Here is a 19068-nt window from a genome sequence, read left to right on the forward strand (position 1 = left end):
ACAGGGCACTTTCACCCCTTCCCGCCCAGACCAATTTTCAGCTTTCAGCACTGTCACACAAAAAAAAAAAAGATAAAAATTGTCATTCAGACAGATAGAGCTTTCTTTTGGTGGAATTTAATCACCACGGTTTTTTTTTTTTTTTTTTTTTTTTTAATACAAAAAATAAAGACCAAATATTTTAAAAATAAACAAATAAATACATAAAAAGAAGGTTTCTCCTAGTTTTTCTTTTGACACTGTGTTCCGCCTATCATGGAGGTCCTCTCATCCTTGGACTCCCAGCAGACACCGTGTTCAGTGTTCCGCCAATCACGGACATTCCGCGACTTTTAAAAAATGGACGCCTGTCAAGAATACAGGTACTCGGGCACAGTGAGACTGCAATGGGCACAGTGAGGCCTGCAAATGGGCATGGTTGATCCTCTTTTGCGCTTACAGTAGCTGCTGCATTCTCACCCTAGGCTTATACTCAAGTCAATCAGTTTTCCCAGTTTTTATCGGGTCGGTTTATACGCAAGTATATACGGTATAATCAGTGCCCTGATTATCTGTGCAGGTCTCAGCTGTGAGGAAATGCCCTTGATCGGCTCTCAGTGTGAGGACAGTAAAGCCAATAACCGACATTTCCTTGTTTACATGCGACACCGCTGATCACATGGGAGCCTCGCCATCGGCTCTTTACTTAGATCGGGGGGGTTGTGCTGTGTCCCAGGGACACAGCGTGCCACCGACCACTGTGTGCCCCCGCGGGGGGGCAAGTGCTGCAAGAGTGGGACTACATCACATTAAGGGCTCTTTCACACGTCCGTTCCGTTCGTCCGTTTTTTGGACGTCCGTTAACGGACCGCAATGCTTCCCTATGGGCTAGCGTCCGTTAGCGGATGAGCATCCGCTAACGTCCGTTAGCATCCGTCTGCGTTCAGTTCCGTTTTTTTGGACGGAAGAAAACCCTATTTTTCTTCCGTCTAAAAAACGGAACGGAAGAAAAAACGGACGTTAACGGATGATCCGTTTATCATCCGTTCCGCTAACATCCGTTTTTCTATGTAAAAAGCCCCAAAAAAAAACAAAAAAAACGGATGAAAAAACGGATGCAAAAACGGATGCAAAAACGGATGCAAAAACGGATGCAAAAACGGATGCAAAAACGGATCAACTGATGAAAAAAAAACTGATCTGAAAAACTGAACGGACGTGTGAAAGAGCCCTAAGTCGATCCAGAACGAGAGACCCACCTTGCTACACTCGCCAGCCATTTTATACACCTTGCTAGTATCAGGTTGAACCCTCATTTTCCTTTAGAGCTGCCTTAATTCTTTGCAGCAAAAAAATGGAATAAAAAAGGTGTTGGGAACATTCCTCAGAGATTCTGGTCCATATTGACATGATAGCATCAAGCAGTTTTTTAAATACTCAGACCAGCCCGTCTGGCACCAACAAACATACCACGTTCAAAGTCACTTAAATCCCCTTTCTTTCTGATTCTGAAGCTCGGTTTTAACTTCAGCAAGTTATCTTCACCAAGTCTAGATGCCTATATGCATTGAGTCGCTGCCATGTGATTGGCCGATTAGCAATTTGTGTTACCAAGCAATTGAACAGGTGTACATAATAAAGTGACCACTGAGTATATCTATAGTAGAAACTTTTCATGGCGTGGGAAGGCATTAAAACTCCCATCAGGTTTTACTGCAGTCGAAACCTCTGCTGGAAAGAATCCTTCACCACCTCCCAGGTCAACATATTTTTCCTCAACTTCTGTACTGGGACTCTCTAATTGAGCTAGCAGGGCGACAGGGATTATAAACCTTTTCCAATTCTATTCAAAACTCAACATAAGTTTTGGGTAGAGATACAGACAAGGAAAGAACATTAAGACATTTAGCTTTTAGATGCACATTCAGGGTTTCTATTTTATTATGAAACTTCAATATTGCTTTCAGTTTCCATCTACAACTCATGATAGAAAAAAAAAGGACAGTGGATTATGAGGAGCAGACAGAGCGGCCTTACTGACTTAACCACTTCCATACTGAGCCTATTCTGGCACTCCTCTCCTACATGAAAAAAATCATAATTGTTTGCTAGAAAATTACTCAGAACCACCAAACATTATATGTTTTTTTTTAGCAGACACCCTAGGGGATAAAATGGAGGTCATTGAATTTGTTTTACAGGTTACCAGTTTAGAGTTAAAGGAGTTCTCATGCTAGAATAGTTGCTCGTGCTCTAACACACGTGGCGATACATTACATGTGTGGTTTGAACGGCGTTTACATATGTGGGTGGGACTTAAGTGTGTGTTTGCTTCTGAGCGCGAGCTACCGGGGCGTTTTAAATACATTTGTTTTATTTTTGCACTTGTTTTACATTTAAAAAAAAAATTGATCACTTTTATTCCCATTACACCCCTTGTAATAGGAGTCTATCGTGACAGGTCCTCTTTATGAAAAGATGCGGGGTCAATAAGACCCCACATCTCTCCTCCAGGCTGGAAAGCATGAGATTGAGGGGGAAAAAAATACACCGATCTCATGCCGACAGCCACGATTGCGGTTTTGTTTACATTCGGGAACCTGAGCATGATGTCATAACGTCGTGCCCGGGCCTCCAACAGTCATAGAGATGACTGGTTACCATTTGGTCACTGGAAATCTCTATGGTCCCTTATCCGGCGCTGAACAATTGTTTCTCTGGATCCCCTTGATGGCACAGGAGAGCAAGGAGAAGCACTCGATGGCAGTGGGAGGGGGGACGTCCCCTCCTGCCGCCTAAAAGAACGATCAAGCCGTGGAACGGCCGCTATGATCATTTTTATCGTGCACAGAATCGCGGGTGGAAATAATGCCAAATGCAGGCCTCCGCCACCATTTGGGACATCCAGCCTGACAAAGGAGGACCCCACGTGCACATCCAGGCGCACCTACACCAATGTGAGGGGACCAGTCGGGTCACCAGGAGAGTCTGCTGTTCCAGGACAGTCGTTTGGGCCTTGACTGCAGGATTTGGTGAGGGGGCTTTTTGCCCATTTGCAGGAAACAGGGACACTGCACCACAGAAGGAGTTAAATAAACACTGTATACAGACATCATTGCTGGTAGTCATCTTTCTGACACTTGTAGTGCCACAGGGATAATTTACGTAAACGTCGAAACCAATGACGTCCTTGCGACGTCATTTGGAGCAATGCACGCTGGGAAAATTTCCGGACGGCGCATGCGCTGTTCGATCGGCGCGGGGACGCGCCTAATTTGAATAGTACACTCCCCCTAGCCGAGGAATTTGAATTTACGATACTCCCCCGCAAGTTTTGAGGTAAGTGCTTTGTGAATCAAGCACTCGCCTCAAAAACTTGCGGCGGCGGATCGTAAATCATCTGATATCTGAATCTGGCCCATTGTGTTTAATTTACCATTTAAGGGTGTCTCTGCTCTTGGGGGCAGTCTCAGGTTTAGCTGCCTGGGGGCAGTCTCAGGTTTAGTTAAAAGCAGCTTGAATATAGTATTGAGACCCATATTGCCCTTAAATCTCAGTTATTGCTCTCTAGTCGTTTATTTGAATATATACTGTCTGTTATTCTTTCTCAGAAATATTGCAGTAGACAATTTCTGTGTTTTATCCCAATGTGTGCGTTTTTCCTTGGTCATTGCACTTACACTATTGCCAGGTGTACCAGAGGGGGCTGAAAGGCAGAGTAACAGACTGAACAAAAAAAAAGCAGCTACTTCGGGGTAATCGCTACATATGCTTACAGCCCAACATTATTATTTAGACACAAAATCAGATTTCTGAAAAATAAACAGGGAGACCAAAAAGAAAACATTATGAAGCACAGTATCAAGGGATACAAATGGTTGTAAATCGTATTGCACTGAAACATGTATACAAAAGCAAAAAAGTTTATAAAAAGAACTTGTGTAATAAAACTGAACTTTGGCCACCTTAGGGCCCTTTCACACGGGGGCGGATCAGTAATGATCGGCCTCCGTGTGTCCGTAAGCTTAGCGGGGATCGCTCCGTATATCCCCCCTGAGCCGGCGGCTGACAGGGCGGTCCCCGCACACTGTGCGGGGAGACCGACTAGCTCCCAAAGTCGACCCCTCTCAGTGTGGGTGCTGCTGTAAAATAGGGTGACCAGACATCCACGATTTCCAGGGTCTGTCCCCGGATTGGATTTGAACAGGGGCTGGGGCAATTTCAAAGACAGTCAACGCAGAATTATATAAAAGCTTAGGGGAGGGTTGAATTTTTTTCCCCATTATCGGTGCCCCTTTCTGATAATGTGCTGGTCAGAGCAGAGGGAATATTTCTTCAGTTTCGGCATGCCCATTCAGCTCTGCTCGCATGTTCTACTGCCTTGGATCAAGTCCCGGCCAGTCACCTGCCTGCTTATCTCCTTGCCTTCCCTGGCGGAGTAATCTTCCTCCGCTCCCCACCCAGTAGTAGCCGGGGCCCGGAGACCAAGACTTGACAGGCAGAGAGTGGCCTATTCCTGCCATTACTAGCAAAAAACAAAAAAAACAAAATTATATATATATATATATATATATATATATATATATATATATATATATATATATATATATATATATATATATATATATATATATATATATATATATACATACATATACATACATACATACACACACACACACACACACACACACAGGAGGCTGACATCTAGACAAGTAGTATATTTACCCTAGGTGCATTTAAAAAAAAAAAAGAGGAATTTTTACTTGCTTGTAAATTCTATATCTTGGAGTACAGTAAAGTATACAGGCAGAATATTCACCCTCAGACATCCCCAAGCAATGAATGGAAAGGGTGGACAACAACCAAGCAAAAACAGCACTGTGCCAATAGGCCCAACAACAAGGGTCACCAGACCCAACTTCAGAGAATCACTGCAATAACCTTGTGGCTGAAAGCTGCATCCACATAAAACTGGACATCCACCTGGTAGAACTTACACAGCAGAGCTACAGAGGCCTGGTGAAAAAATACTTAGGAAATGTAGGTCCAGTGGTGCACAGCCCCTCAGACTGCTCTGAGCTTCAGGATGTCAATGGGGAGCTTGGCTTACACAGATGAATATATTCCCTAATAAATCCAAGCAGTCCAAGCAAAGAGAAAACTGGAGAGCAGATTTTTTTTTTTTTAATTGATTACCCATCCAAAGGCCTAAAACATCTGAATTGTCCCCGTGGATGTTTGCCGACAGCTGGAAGGGAAAACAGCATCTCCCCGCAGGGATGTAGTCCCAAGGGAGGGGGCGAGCACGCTGACTAACCCCCAGCCAGAACGGCTCGGATGATGGGGGCAAGCTTACTGAGGAGGAACAGGAAGTTAGAAATTCAGACAAATTGAAGAAAAAGGCAAGTGAACCAACAATGCACTAGCTTAACCACTTAAGGACCGTCTCACGTACATATACGTCGGCAATTTAAAGATGGATATCTCAGTAAACTGCAGCACCTGCTGCCACAACCGAGATATCCATCTTTTCCGTGGCCGGTCCTGTAAACGATAACGGTGGTCTTCGCGGCGGATTCACCATGTGATCACCGTTATCAGCGGCGGGAGAGGGACCCCCTCTCCAGCGCCATTTGCCGCTTACCGGAGCCGTCCGTAGCGGTGGAGGCAATCGGGTCCTTCTACCTGCTTGCCATGGATAAGAGTGAGAGCAAGATGGCCCCCACCCATCTCCATAGCATAGCAGGGCGGAAGCAACGTCAGTTCTGTCCATGCGTCTTAAAAAGGCACATTTTTTTGTGGTAATTTTTTTTATTGAATTTTAGTCTAAATATGAGATCTGAGGTCTTTTTGACCCCCTCTCATATTTAAGAGGACCTGTCATGCTTTTTTTTATTACAAGGGATGTTTACATTCCTTGTAATAGGAATAAAAAAGTGACCCATTTTTTTTTTTTTTTTTAAAACAGTGTAAAAATAAATAAAATCAAGTTAAATAAATAAGATCATTTTTTTTAAAGCGCCCCGTCCCGACAAGCTTGCGCACAGAAGCGAACGCATATGTGAGTAGAGCCCGCATAGGAAAACTTAGAGCGAGAGCAATAATTCTAGCCCTAGACCAGGGATATGCAATTAGCGGACCTCCAGCTGTTGCAAAACTACAAGTTCCATCATGCCTCTGGCTCTGGGTGTCATGCTTGTGGCTGTCAGAGTCTTGCTATGCCTCATGGGACTACAAGTTCAGCAACAGCTGGAGGTCCGCTAATTGCATATCCCTGCCCTAGACCTTCTCCAACTCAAAATATGCAACCTATAGAATTTTTTAAACGTCGCCTATGAAGATTTTTAAGGGTAAAAGTTTGACGCCATTCCACGAGTGGGCGTTAGGCCCCGTACACACGACCGAACATGTCCGCTGAAACTGGTTCGACGGACCAGTTTCAGCAGACATGTTCGGTCGTGTGTACGGCCGACCGGACAATTGTCCGTCGGATCGGACAGTTTCCAGCGGACAAATGTTTCTTAGCATGCTAAGAAACATGTCCGCTGGAAGCCTGTCCGTCGGACATGTTCGGTCGTCTGTACAGACTCACCGGACATGTCCGATCGGCCGAAAGCCCTCGCATGCGTCGAAGTGATTCGACGCATGCGTGGAAGCATTGACCTTCCAGGGCCGCGTACGTCGCCGCGTCAACGTCGCGGCCACGTCACCGTGTATCGTGTCCGCGCGGATTTCTGTCTGATGGTGTGTACAACCATCAGACAGAAATCCGGCAGCGGACATGTCCGCTGAAAACGGTCCGGCGGACCATTTTCAGCGGACAGATCCGCTGGTGTGTACGAGGCCTTACACGTTGGGTATCATTTTACTCTGCGTAACATTATCTTTCACAATATTAAAAAAATTGGGCTAACTTTACTGTTGTCTTATTTTTTTTAATTCAAAAAAAGTGATTTTTTTTCCCCCCCAAAGAAGTGCGCTTGTAAGACCGCTGCGCAAATACAATGTGACAAAAAGTATTGCAATGGCCGCCAATTTATTCTCTAGGGCCTTACAATTTTTTTTTTATAATATATAAATAATATGTTTGGAAGTTCCAAGTAATTTTCTAGCAAAAAACCTGTTTTAAACTTGTAATGTAAACACAGAGGAGCAGATCCACAGAGCGAGTATGCCGGCGTATCTACTGATACGCCGGTGTACTTTCAAATTACCTGTGTCGTTTCTTTAGTTTGAATCCTCAAACCAAGATACGACAGCATCTGGGTTAGATCCGACAGGCGTACGGCTTCGTACGCCTTCGGATCTTAGATGCAATACTTCAGCGTCCGCTGGGTGGAGTTCTCGTCGTTTTCCGCGTCGAGTATGCAAATTAGCTATTTCCGACGATCCACGAACGTACGCGCGGCCGTCGCATTCTCTTACGTCGTCACTAGTCGGCCTTTTCCGGCGTATAGTTAAAGCTGGTATTTTGCGGCGTATAGTTAGACTTGCCATGTTAAGTATGGCCGTCGTTCCCACGTTTATTTTGATTTTTTTTATTATTTTTTGCGCAAGTCGTCCGTGAATCGGGATGGACGTAATTCACGTCTATGTTTAAAAAAAAATTACGTCCTTGCGACGTCATTTAGCGCAATGCATGGCGCGAAATTTTGGGACGGCGCATGCGCAGTTCATTCGGCGCGAGGACGCGCTTCATTTAAATGAAACACGCCCCTTAATCGCCGATTTGAATTCCGCCGCCAGAGATGGACTACGCCACCGTAACTTACGGCGCAAATTCTTCCAGGATTCGAACCAAAGCCAGGTAAGGTACGGTGTCGTATCGCATCTCTGATACGCTGCGCGGGTGCAGATCTCTGTGGATCTGCCCCAGAGTCTGAAAAACAGGCTCGGTCCTTAAGTGGTTAAAAGGAACCCATTTAGAAAATAAAAAAAATTAACCTTTACAATCCTTTTAAAGGTTTACTGTCGAACTGTTAATGTCTGGAAGAGGCTCAGAAGACTTGTAAAGTTTGGTTTTATTGGTTCTCAGTCTTGTTGTTATATTTGAAAACAAGGAGTAAACCACAAACCACATTTCTACTCCTGTTCCACAGTGCCTAGCTTAAAGGGAAACTGTCACTTTCACTAAAATGCAAGCCCTACTAATGACATTAACAAAGTGATGCAACAATTACTTTACAGTGACACAAATGTGACACTCTGCAACATAATCCCTAAATTGAATCCCAAATTGACTGAGGTGTATGTTGGTAGGTCTTAAAGTGTTACTAAACCCAGTAATTATGAAAATAGTTCATCCGCCCCTCCCCCACAGCTTATAAATCTTCTTTTTACATTCAAATACTGACACTATATACCTTTTTGGATGATCTGTATACCACGGTTACATGATAAACAGCACAGATTCTCCAGTGCTGAGAGATAAGGTAGGAGGAGATTTTCATTGCTGCCTGTATACACGCCCACATGTGTGGCTATCTCTGAGAACAAATAACTGTTCTCTCCAGCATAATAAGACACAACTGAGCATATGTAGGTGGGCTACCCTGCCTGTGTTAGCTGGCCTTCCCCAGATAGACAGTGCAGGAGGGAAGGATCTGTGCATACAGGATAAAACAGCCTTTTTACACAATGCAGAGGATTAACCACTTAAATTCCACAGTTAGTACAACAAGCATGCTATTCTGCATATACAAGACTGATTTTACGGTTGTGGGTTTGGTAACACTTTAACAATGAACTTTTATTATTTGCTTCCTGTTCCAGTGGTATATTGAACAGACCAAACTGAGAGGTGTTTCGTTATATCTGTTTGACAAGTACAAAGGGAAAAAAAAAAATCACAGATTATGTCAGAAATTCAGAGCTGTTCTGTGTCTTTTACACACTTTATAGGTTATCTCAAAGTGCCCCAATAGTTGTACAGAATGATCAGACTTTATGTTGTACAAATCTACAAGCAGCGATGGTTTAGAAGTTTAGCAAAAGACTATTAAGGGGGCTGACATCACATTGTCCACAAAATGTCATATGTTGTCAGTCCACTACAGGACTTAGAAGCTGAGTGCATTTCTGTCAGATCAAGAGGTATTTGTCTGTACTTGCAGGGTCTTTAGCAGCAAAAAACTTGGAACATGTATTTTTTTTCACTGTGTACTCACCTGTGACATTATGACTTTAGCAATAAGAAATGCACTGGTCACCAAGGTTGTAATCTGAAAGACATCAACATTATTTTATAAAACAGGATTGTAGTTTGCAGTACAGTGTAAAAACCATCCCTTTAACTGCCTAGTCTTACCACTCATGGCTGAATGTACAAATGAACCCCAAGTGATCCCTGATCCTCTCATAGCAAAACATTAGTTGCAGATAACTAGCTGCTTTCGCTTTCCTGCAGTGTTTGGTAGGCCTATACTTGCTGGAGCTACACGCTCATTTGTGCCACCTTCTGGACATTCCTATGCATTCTAGCTTGATCCCAGTCAACATGCTTTAAATTAGAACTATAGGCAAAACTTCTTTCATTTTGGATGTAGTAACAGAGGGTTATAACCCACGTCAGAGTTTCTTTCACCATCTGTGTCCCATTGCGGACATTTCCCTTCACTTCTTGTCCCATAGCCAAACAGGAAGTGAGGAAATACTTGAAAATTATGGGAATTCCTTGGGGACCCCCAGCTCAACAGAACTAGTGTCCCTGTTGGAAGCATTCCCATCTATTACTTTTCTGGGGACAACCCACAATTTGGGATTTTCTTTTACTTTCAATGATCATAGCAAACAGGACAAATAGAGATGATGAATTTCCTTAATGGGGGCACAGACAGCAGTAAAAACTGACAGGTGTTCTAATCCCTCTCCACTCAAAAAAAAAAACTTTAACCACTTCAAGACCAGGCCTATTTCATATATACAGTGCTTTTTTTCTCAGAAAATAGGTGCAGGAACTCAACCACGACCCGTTCAGATTTCACAAACAGTAGAAGGATCTTAAAGGGGCAGTAAATACCAAAATTGCATTACATACAGAGTGCAGAGTTCAGGGGGTTACAAAGCTGCCACTTGTAAACACAGAAACCAGACTTCGGTGTTTACAAGTGATTGTGGTGAGAAGGCACCAAAGGGTCTGAGCCAGAGGTGGTGGAACTGAGTTCCCCCTGAAAAAAAGCCCTGTATATATATATATATATATATATATATATATATATATATATATATATATATATATATATATATATATATATATATATATATATACACATACACACACACACACACCTAAAGAATAAAATGGGGAGTATTTGCGCAGCCGTCTTTCAAACGCAAATTTTGGGGGGGAAAAATACACTTTAACCACTTGGCACTCAAACCCTCTTAATAACCAGACTAATTTTCAGCTTTCGGTGCTCTCACAATTTGAATGACAATTACTCAGTCATACACCATTGTATCCAAATGAAATTTTCGTCCTTTTTTTTCACACAAAGAGAGCTTTCTTTTGTTGGTATTTAGTCACCATTGGGTTTTTTATTTTTTGCGCTATAAGAGAAAGAAGACTGAAAATTCTGTAAAAAAAAATGAATTTTTCTTTGTTTCTGTTATAAAATTTAGCAAATTAGTATATTTTTTTCATTATTTTGCATAATGTGAAAGATGAAGTTACGCCGAGTAAATAGATACCCTTCAAAATTGCACACGCTCGTGGAATGGCGCCAAACGTCGCTACTTAAAAATCCCCATCGGCGACGTTTTAAATATTTTTACTGGTTATATGTTTTTAGTTACAGAAGAGGTCAAGGGCCAAAATTATTGCCCTCGCTCTAACGTTTGCAGCGATACCTCACATGTGTGGCTTGAACACCTTTTTTATATGTGGGTGGAACTTACGTGTGTGTTCGCTTCTACATGCGAGCACACGGGGACAGGGGCGCTTTAAAAAATATATATATTTTATTGTTCACTTTACTTTATTTTAGTTTGACATGTTTTTCCGCAAAAAAATAAAACATTTTGATCACTTTTATTCCTATTACAGGGAATGTAAACATCCCTTGTAATAGGAATATGGCATGACAGGTCCTCTTTACAGCGATATATGGGGTCAATAAGACCCCACATCTCACCTCTAGGCTGGGAATCCTGAAAAAAAAAAAAACACACAATCATGGCTTTGATCGTAGCGTTGAGTCGGTAGAAGCAGGAGGGGTCAGAGTATTGCGGGGCATTGCAGAGAATTGCGGGGCATTGCAGAGAATTGCGGGGCATTGCAGAGAATTGCGGGGCATTGCAGAGAATTGCGGGGCATTGCAGAGAATTGCGGGGCATTGCAGAGAATTGCGGGGCATTGCAGAGTATTGCGGGGCATAGCAGAGTATTGCACAGTATGGGGCAGAGTATTGTAGGGTATTGGGCAGGGATGGCTGAGCAGGGCTGGATCTGTGACTGCATTTGTCACAGATCCAGCCCACAGCACTGCTGCTACCTCCGGTCTCTCCCCTCTCTTCTCACACTGTACTGTTTGGTACAGAGAGGGGAAGGAGGAACTGGCGTCATCACATGACGCCGGTTTGTTTATAAGTTATCGATCCGTCATTGGACGGAACGATCACGTGGTAAACCGCCACTATCAGCAGCGAGTTTAGGAACCCCTGACAATTTCCAAGATTATCATTTATAAATATTTGGGTGTTTGGATCAGCAATTTATTTTTGATCTATCAAAAAACTGAAGGTCATAGTAATAGGAGTAGTGAAATGAGGTTTATTGGATTAACAGAAAATGCGCAATATGCATCAAAACAGAATTAGACAGGTGCATAAATTTGGGCAGCCTTGTAATTTTGTTGATTTGAATACCTGTAACTACTTAGCACTGATTAATTGGAACACACAAATTGGTTTGGTGAGCTCATTAAAGTGGAGTTTTCCCCATTATTGTGCTCATTAGACCTAAAAGAAAAAAATCTTTTTTTTTTACTCACCTGGAAATGCCTGTTGCTATGCGGTCCCATAAAATCTGCCTTCGGAATCACCTAGGATTCTGATATCATCTCCCTCGGCTCCTCAGCATGCTAATGCTCCTGGGAAATGTGTGTCATCATTTCCCAGGATGCAGTGCGCTACTCCATTATAACTCCCCATCCAAGACTTCCAGGAAGTGCTTGTGGGCTTCACAATGCCCACAAGCAACATGACAACGGTGTGGACATAGTTTTATAAACTATCTTTTTTGAATAACTATGCGGAGCGGCGGCGGATTGTAAAATAGTAAGTAACCGGATTTCGATTATATAAACGCATGATGAAAGGACATACGTTTAAAAAAATGCTAATTTTGGTTGGAACCTCGCCTTGAACTTCATAGACAGGTGCATCCAATCATGAGAAAAGGTATTTAAGGTAGCCAATTGCAAGTTGTTGTCCTCTTTGACTCTCCTCTGGAGAGTGGCAACTTGGTGGCCTCAAAACCACTCTCAAATGACCTGAAAACAAAGATTGTTCTACATTATGGTTTAGGGGAAGGATACAAAAAGGTATCGCAGAGATATAAGCTGTCAGTGTCCACTGTGAGGAACATAGTGAGCAAATGGAAGACCACAGGCACAGTTCTTGTTAAGGCCAGAAGTGGCAGGCACATAAAATATTGGAGAAGCAAAGGCGAAGGATGGCGAGAACGGTCAAAAACAGCCCATGGACCACTTTCAAAGACCTACAACATCAACTTGCTGCAGATGGTGTCACTGTGCATCCTTCAACAATTCAGCGCACTTTGCACAGGGAGAAATTGTATGGGAGAGTGATGAGAAAGAAGCCTTTTCTGCACACCCGCCACAAACTGAGTCGCTTGAGGTATGCAAACGCACATTTGGACAAGCCAGCTTCATTTTGGAATAAGGTGCTGTGGACTGATGAAACAAAGATTAACTTTTTTGGTCATAACAAGGGGCGTTCTGCGTGGTGGCAAAAGAACATTGCATTCCAAGAAAAAAACACTTGCTACCCACAGTTAAATTTGGTGGAGGTTCCATCATGCTGTGGGGCTGTGTGGCCAGTGCCGGTACTGGGAATCTGGTTAAAAGTTGAGGGTCGCATGGATTCCACTCAATATCAGCAGATTCTTGAGAATAATGTTGAGGAATCAGTCATAAAGTTGAAGTTACGCCGGGGCTGGATATTTCAACAAGACAACGACCCAAAACACGGCTTAAAATCTACTTGGGCATTTATGCAGGAGGAACAAGTACAATGTACTGGAATGGCCATCCCAGTCCACAGACCTGAATATCATTGAACATCTGTGGGGTGATTTGAAGCGGGCTGTCCATGCTCGGCAACCATCAAACCTAACTGAACTGGAGATGTTTTGTAAGGAGGAAAGGTCCAAATTACATTCATCCAGAATCCAAACACTCATTACAGGCTAAAGGAAGCGTCTAGAGGCTGTAATTTCTGCTAAAGGAGGCTCTACTAAATATTGATGTGATTTTTCTGTTGGGGTGCCCAAATTTATGCACCTGTGTAATTTCGTTTGGATGCATATTGCGCATTTTCTGTTAATCCAATAAACCTCATTTCACTACTGAAATATTAGGCCCCTTTCACACAGGCGGACCGTATGTCCGCTTTTTTCATCCATCCGTTTGCGGATGAAATAGGGACATACATTGGTCCCTATGAGATCGCGGATGTCAGTCGCCTCCGCAATGATCCGATTCTGCAGACGGAAGAAAACCCTATTTTTCCTTCCGTTTGCGGATCGGATGAACACAAACATACGGTCCGTGTTCATCCGATCCCCCATAGGGGAGAGCGGAGAAAAGACAGGGCGGTCACTGCACAGTGTGCGGGACCGCCCTGTCACCTGCCAGCTCAGCAGGGATCAACGGAGCGATCCCTGCTGAGCATACGGAGGCGGATAATTACTGATCCACCCCGTGTGAAAGGGGCCTTACTGTGTCCTTCAGTTATTTGATAGATCAAAATTAAAATTGCTGATCCAAACACCCAAATATTTATAAATGATATCATGGAAATTGTCAGGGGTTCCTAAACTTTTGCATACGTCTGTACATCAGAGACCCGATCAAAGCCCATTCTGACAGCTTAGTGAATGTGGTGAAGTTTCACTTTTCAGACAATACACCAATACGGTAGGGAAAAAAAATAGGATTTTTATAACAACTTACCTGTAAAATCGTTTTCTTGGAGTACATCACGGGACACAGAGCCTAGTAATACTAAGTGGGTTATATTCCACCTTCAGGTGCTGGACACTGGTATAATCAATTAGACAGGAAGTTTTCTCCCTATATAACCCCTCCCATACTGGGAGCACCTCAGTTTTTGTAGAAAAGCAATAAGTGTCCCAATATCCCCAAACAAGCGGGGCAGGAGCTCTGTGTCCCGTGATGTACTCCAAGAAAAAGGATTTTACAGGTAAGCCGTTATAAAAATCCTATTTTCTTTATCGTACATCACGGGACACAGAGTCTAGTAATTACTAAGTGGGACATCCCAAAGAAATGCCTACTGAGGGAAGGGAGAAACAAATAACGCAGACCGCCATCAGACGTGAGGACCTATACTGCTGCCTGCAGCATACTGCGCCAAAAAACAGCATCCTCTTGCCATCTTACATTCACCTGGTAGAAATTAGTTGCGGCCTTGCAAATCTGAGTCATTAAGGCTTGGTAATGCACCGCACATGAAGCACTTACTATCCTGGCAGGTTGCACTCTAAAGGAAAATGTGCAAACCCTCCTTAAACCACAAGCCTGAATTATAACCTGATGAATCTACATTGAAACAGTTGATTTAGGACGCTGCCTGCCCTTTCCTGGGGCGCAATAACATCAGTTTTCAGTATTTGAGCAGCCGCTTCAGATAGGCCTTGACTGCTCTCACTCGAACGAGTGAGAGCAACCATTTTAGTAGCTGATTTGAATGCTGCCTGCCCATTTCTAGGGTCTTTTGTCAGCATAAAATGTCAGTTTCCTATATCTGAAACCTTCAGATAGATTTTTTTAAGCGCTCTCATCTAAATTGAGAGAAAAATCTTGATTCAAATGAAAACTAGATCCTTCTAGGAAATAAGGCTGGGTGAGGATTTAACATCACCTTATCTTTAAGAATAAATGAAAAATGGCTCTATACAAAGAAAGCTGCCAATACTGAAACTCTTGTGATGGCTACCGCAACCGCAACCACGAACACCAATTCCCTTGTTAGAAGGATGAAGGGAAATATGGTGCATCGGCCCAATGTGCTGACCTTGTAAGCCGACAAAACTAGACTCAATCCCCTGAGCACAAGGGCGAACTAACTGGCGGACTTATACGCGGAAGGCAAGAATTCTACCTATGACATACTTCCACGGATGCCACCCCTTGGTTTCACACCAGGAGCATGGGCCTTCCAGATCCTACGATACATGGTCCTGGAGGCCAGATCTCCCCCGATCCTAAAAAAATGCGTGCTAAAATAGCCAGACCATTAATTCCCATGTTTGCAAGACAGGATGAAATACCCGCTTGCGATCCCTGCACAGCAAGGTCGTCTGGGTCATGCCGGGGCTATTAGGCCGGCTTCCGTTCCCCTCCGATGTTGCAGAGAAGCCATGATAGTCATGGCACTGGGGGGGAGAGAACACATAAACCAGTGACAACTGGTCCCACAGGGTCACTAACGCATCTGTGTCTGGCATTTGGTCAAAAAAGTCGGGGTGGAGGTCATTCTCCCAGGAACAATTGTTGATGGCTCCAGAGAACCGCCTGCCAATTCTCCATTTCATATAATGAAGATTGTCAATAGGCAAGGCACAAGTTCCTCTGCCCCAGCCGGAATATGGCTCACTTCTCTCTGGTTGCGTGACTTCTAGTGCTTCCTTGGTAAATTAAGTAAATCACTGGTGTGGCATTGTCTGGTTGTAGTCTGACAAACCAATCATGCAACCTAAAACGCCCAGGCCCTTAAGCCAGACGTGCCATCCGTAGTGCTAGAATGTTGACGGATAAGGCTCACTTGGAACTTGACCACTTCCCCTGGGCAGTGGTCTCTTCCAGGCCTGGCCTCCATCCCTAGAGACCAGCCTTCGTAGCAGCCACCTCCCAGGTAGCCGGCATGAAGGATCTTGCTTTCTGCCAATCTATTGGTTAAGAACCACCAACTGAGACTCCAGCGTATCCCTGGCACCAGACTCTTTGAATAATGCTAGGTTAGGATCTACTTCTAGGTTCCAGGCCGACAGAATAATGTGTATAGCAAACTTGAATGAAACTGAGCATAGGGAACCGCTTTGATTGAAGTCACCATCTTCCCTAGCAACTTAAGCAAAGGGCAAATGTAAGGAACTCTTCTTTGCCTTGACCACATAAACCAGCTTTTTTATAGCTACGACTTTGTCAGAGGTAAAAAAAAAAAAAAAAAAAAAGGAAGAAGGAAGAAGGTCCCAAACATTCCAAGCTTCATACCGAACGTAAGAATGTACCTTTAGACTGGGATCCTAACCCAGGAGTTCCAGATACTTGACCATGCTGGACACACTTGGGTCCAGCCATTCTACTGACTGAAATAAATAAATAGAGAAGATCTATCATGCTACTGGTGAGTGTGTGTGTGTGTGTATATGTGTGTATGTATATATGTATATATGTATATATACAGTGCTTTAACTGGGCCGGAACGCGGCGGTACTCAGTACCGCCACTTCCAAAAATGGCCCTGGAGAGTACCAGCACCTCTCCGTGCGCCCAGTACGTGGGTTTACAGTACCGGAACGCAGCCGGTGGGCTTGTCGAGTTGCGGGCCGGTAATGTGTGTCAGACAGGCAGCGCAGTCACAATAGAAACTGTATGCCGCCCCGCGGGAGCCGACTCACTGCTGCCGAGTGCGCTCCTGGCTCCCTTTCCTCTGTCCTGTCACTCCTGTCCTGTGCGTTTCCTCGACCCCCCCCCCCATGGAGGAGAGTTGGTTCATTCCCCGGCGTGCGCCGCGTGACGTCACGCCGGAGGCGAGGTGAGAGGTGAGAGGAAGACTCGCGCAGGGAGCTGTGTCGGCGGCAAGGAAAGAAGCCCAAGTCACGAGGAGCCTCAGCTCAGCCTGCGTCTACATTTCCTAGTGCTGCTACTGTCTGGATCCTGGACTCAGGACTGCAATAGAAGAAAGTAAGAAAATAATTGACTGTATTGGAGGGAGGGGGGGTTGGACTGAGGTGACCATCAGTTTTTTAATAAAAAAATGGCAGAAAAAAATATTTTTGAGTTATTTTGAGCTTGCCTTCTCTAACTAAAAAAACCCCCCATTAATTGCAGCCTCACTGTGCCACCAAACGCAGCCACTGTGCCCATCAAACGCAGCCACTGTGCCATCAATTGTCGCCACTCTGCCCATCACACGCAGCCACTGTGCCACCAAACGCAGCCACTGTGCCATCACATGCAGCCACTGTGCGAACACACGCAGCCACAGTGCCAACTCACACTGCCACTGTGCCATCAATTGTCGCCACTGTGCCGTCACATGCAGCCACTGTGCCCATCAAACGCAGCCACTGTGCCATCACACGCAGCCACTGTGCCATCACACGCAGCCACTGTGCCATCACACGCAGCCACTGTGCCATCACACGCAGCCACTGTGCCATCACACGCAGCCAAGGGTATTTTCATGTTCAGTATTGGGGGGGAGGAGCACCGGCGCCTAATAGAGTACCGGCACCTCTTTTGGCCCACTTAAAGCACTGTGTATATTATATATATATATATATATATATATATATATATATATATATATATATATATATATATATATATATATATATATATATATATATATATATATATATATAAAAAACGTGAGGGAACCAAAAAACAAAAGCTGCTAAATCTAATAGTGTTCACTAAACACATAAGACATGAATGAATAAATAAGCGATTTGGCACTAGAGTAAATAAATAAATACAAACGATCATGGTGATCAAGTGCTATATAACAACAGGTGGCTATTATAATACACACGTGAATAAAATCAAATATATACAAGTGATCTAAAAAATAAAGTGCTGCTGTGCAAATATAATAACTCTGAATGATGCAAATGAACTGCAACTCAGTGCAAGAACTACATAAAAGTGCGGATAGTGCCAATATACACAATAGTAGATGGTTCAATAATGCAATAATGGTATATGCAGAAGATGAATAAATGTCCCATGTATTTGATGAGAGGGTAGGTCCTCCAATGTTTCCAAATTCCTGATTAAAATATTTCCTATTTGTAATATTGAACCATGGTGACTCTCCTCCACCAGTCTCCCAGAACTCTCACCTTACAAATAAAAAATGTAGGCACATCAATGTTATATCTTCCACCATATATAGGTGTTAGGATGCCCAGATAGATAATACACTGCTTCTCTCCTTAAAGGGGTGTTCCAGACTTTTTTTAAGTTTATTAAAAGTCAGCAGCTACAAAAAGTGTAGCTGCTGGCTTTTATTAAACAGACACTTACCTGCTTCATGGTTCCAGCGACGCGGCGGCCGGGGCTCCGCTCCTCGCCCCCCCTCGCCGGCCGCCGTCTTCATTCCTAGTGTGGGCACCCGGCAGTGACAGCTTTTGGCTTCACGGTCGGACACCCACTGCGCATGCGCGAGCGGCGCTGTCCGATTGGACAGGCGCTCGCCTACAGGGAGGGGCTGCAATAAGGCGATTAAGCTATTCGCCTTACCAGCCCCTCTGCGGAAGGAGGAAGTGGGACAGGAAGTCCCACTCCTCCTGAAGCCCCCACTCCCCCCCCCCAAAAAAACTCCAGCCCGTGCCCAGGAAGGAGGAGAGAAGACTTCTATGGTGTAGTATTTTAGATAAAACTTTAACCACTTCCCGACCGCCGCATGTATATGTACGTCCACAGAATGGCACGTACAGGCAAATGGGCGTACATGTACGTCCTTGCTTTCTAGCGGGTGGGGGGTCCGATCGGGACCCCCCCCCCCGCTACATGCGGCGGTCGGATTCCCTCAGGGAGCGATCCGGGACGACGGCGCGGCTATTTGTTTATAGCCGCTCCGTCGCGATCGCTCC

At 44.2% G+C, this 19068-nt stretch overlaps 1 protein-coding gene across 3 annotated transcripts in view; it reads right to left on the reverse strand.

The window, feature by feature from the left end:
- STARD3 (StAR related lipid transfer domain containing 3) overlaps positions 1-19068 on the reverse strand; it is a 153405-nt gene that overhangs the window by 95608 nt on the left and 38729 nt on the right. For all 3 annotated transcript variants that reach the window (XM_040331399.1, XM_040331400.1, XM_040331401.1), the window contains one exon: positions 9150-9203. In XM_040331399.1, the coding sequence (XP_040187333.1) occupies positions 9150-9203 (54 nt within the window). The remainder of the gene's footprint in view (positions 1-9149; positions 9204-19068) is intronic.

Source organism: Rana temporaria, chromosome 12 (genome assembly GCF_905171775.1).
Source record: "Rana temporaria chromosome 12, aRanTem1.1, whole genome shotgun sequence".
In the NCBI taxonomy this organism is placed as follows: Eukaryota; Metazoa; Chordata; class Amphibia; order Anura; family Ranidae; genus Rana; species Rana temporaria.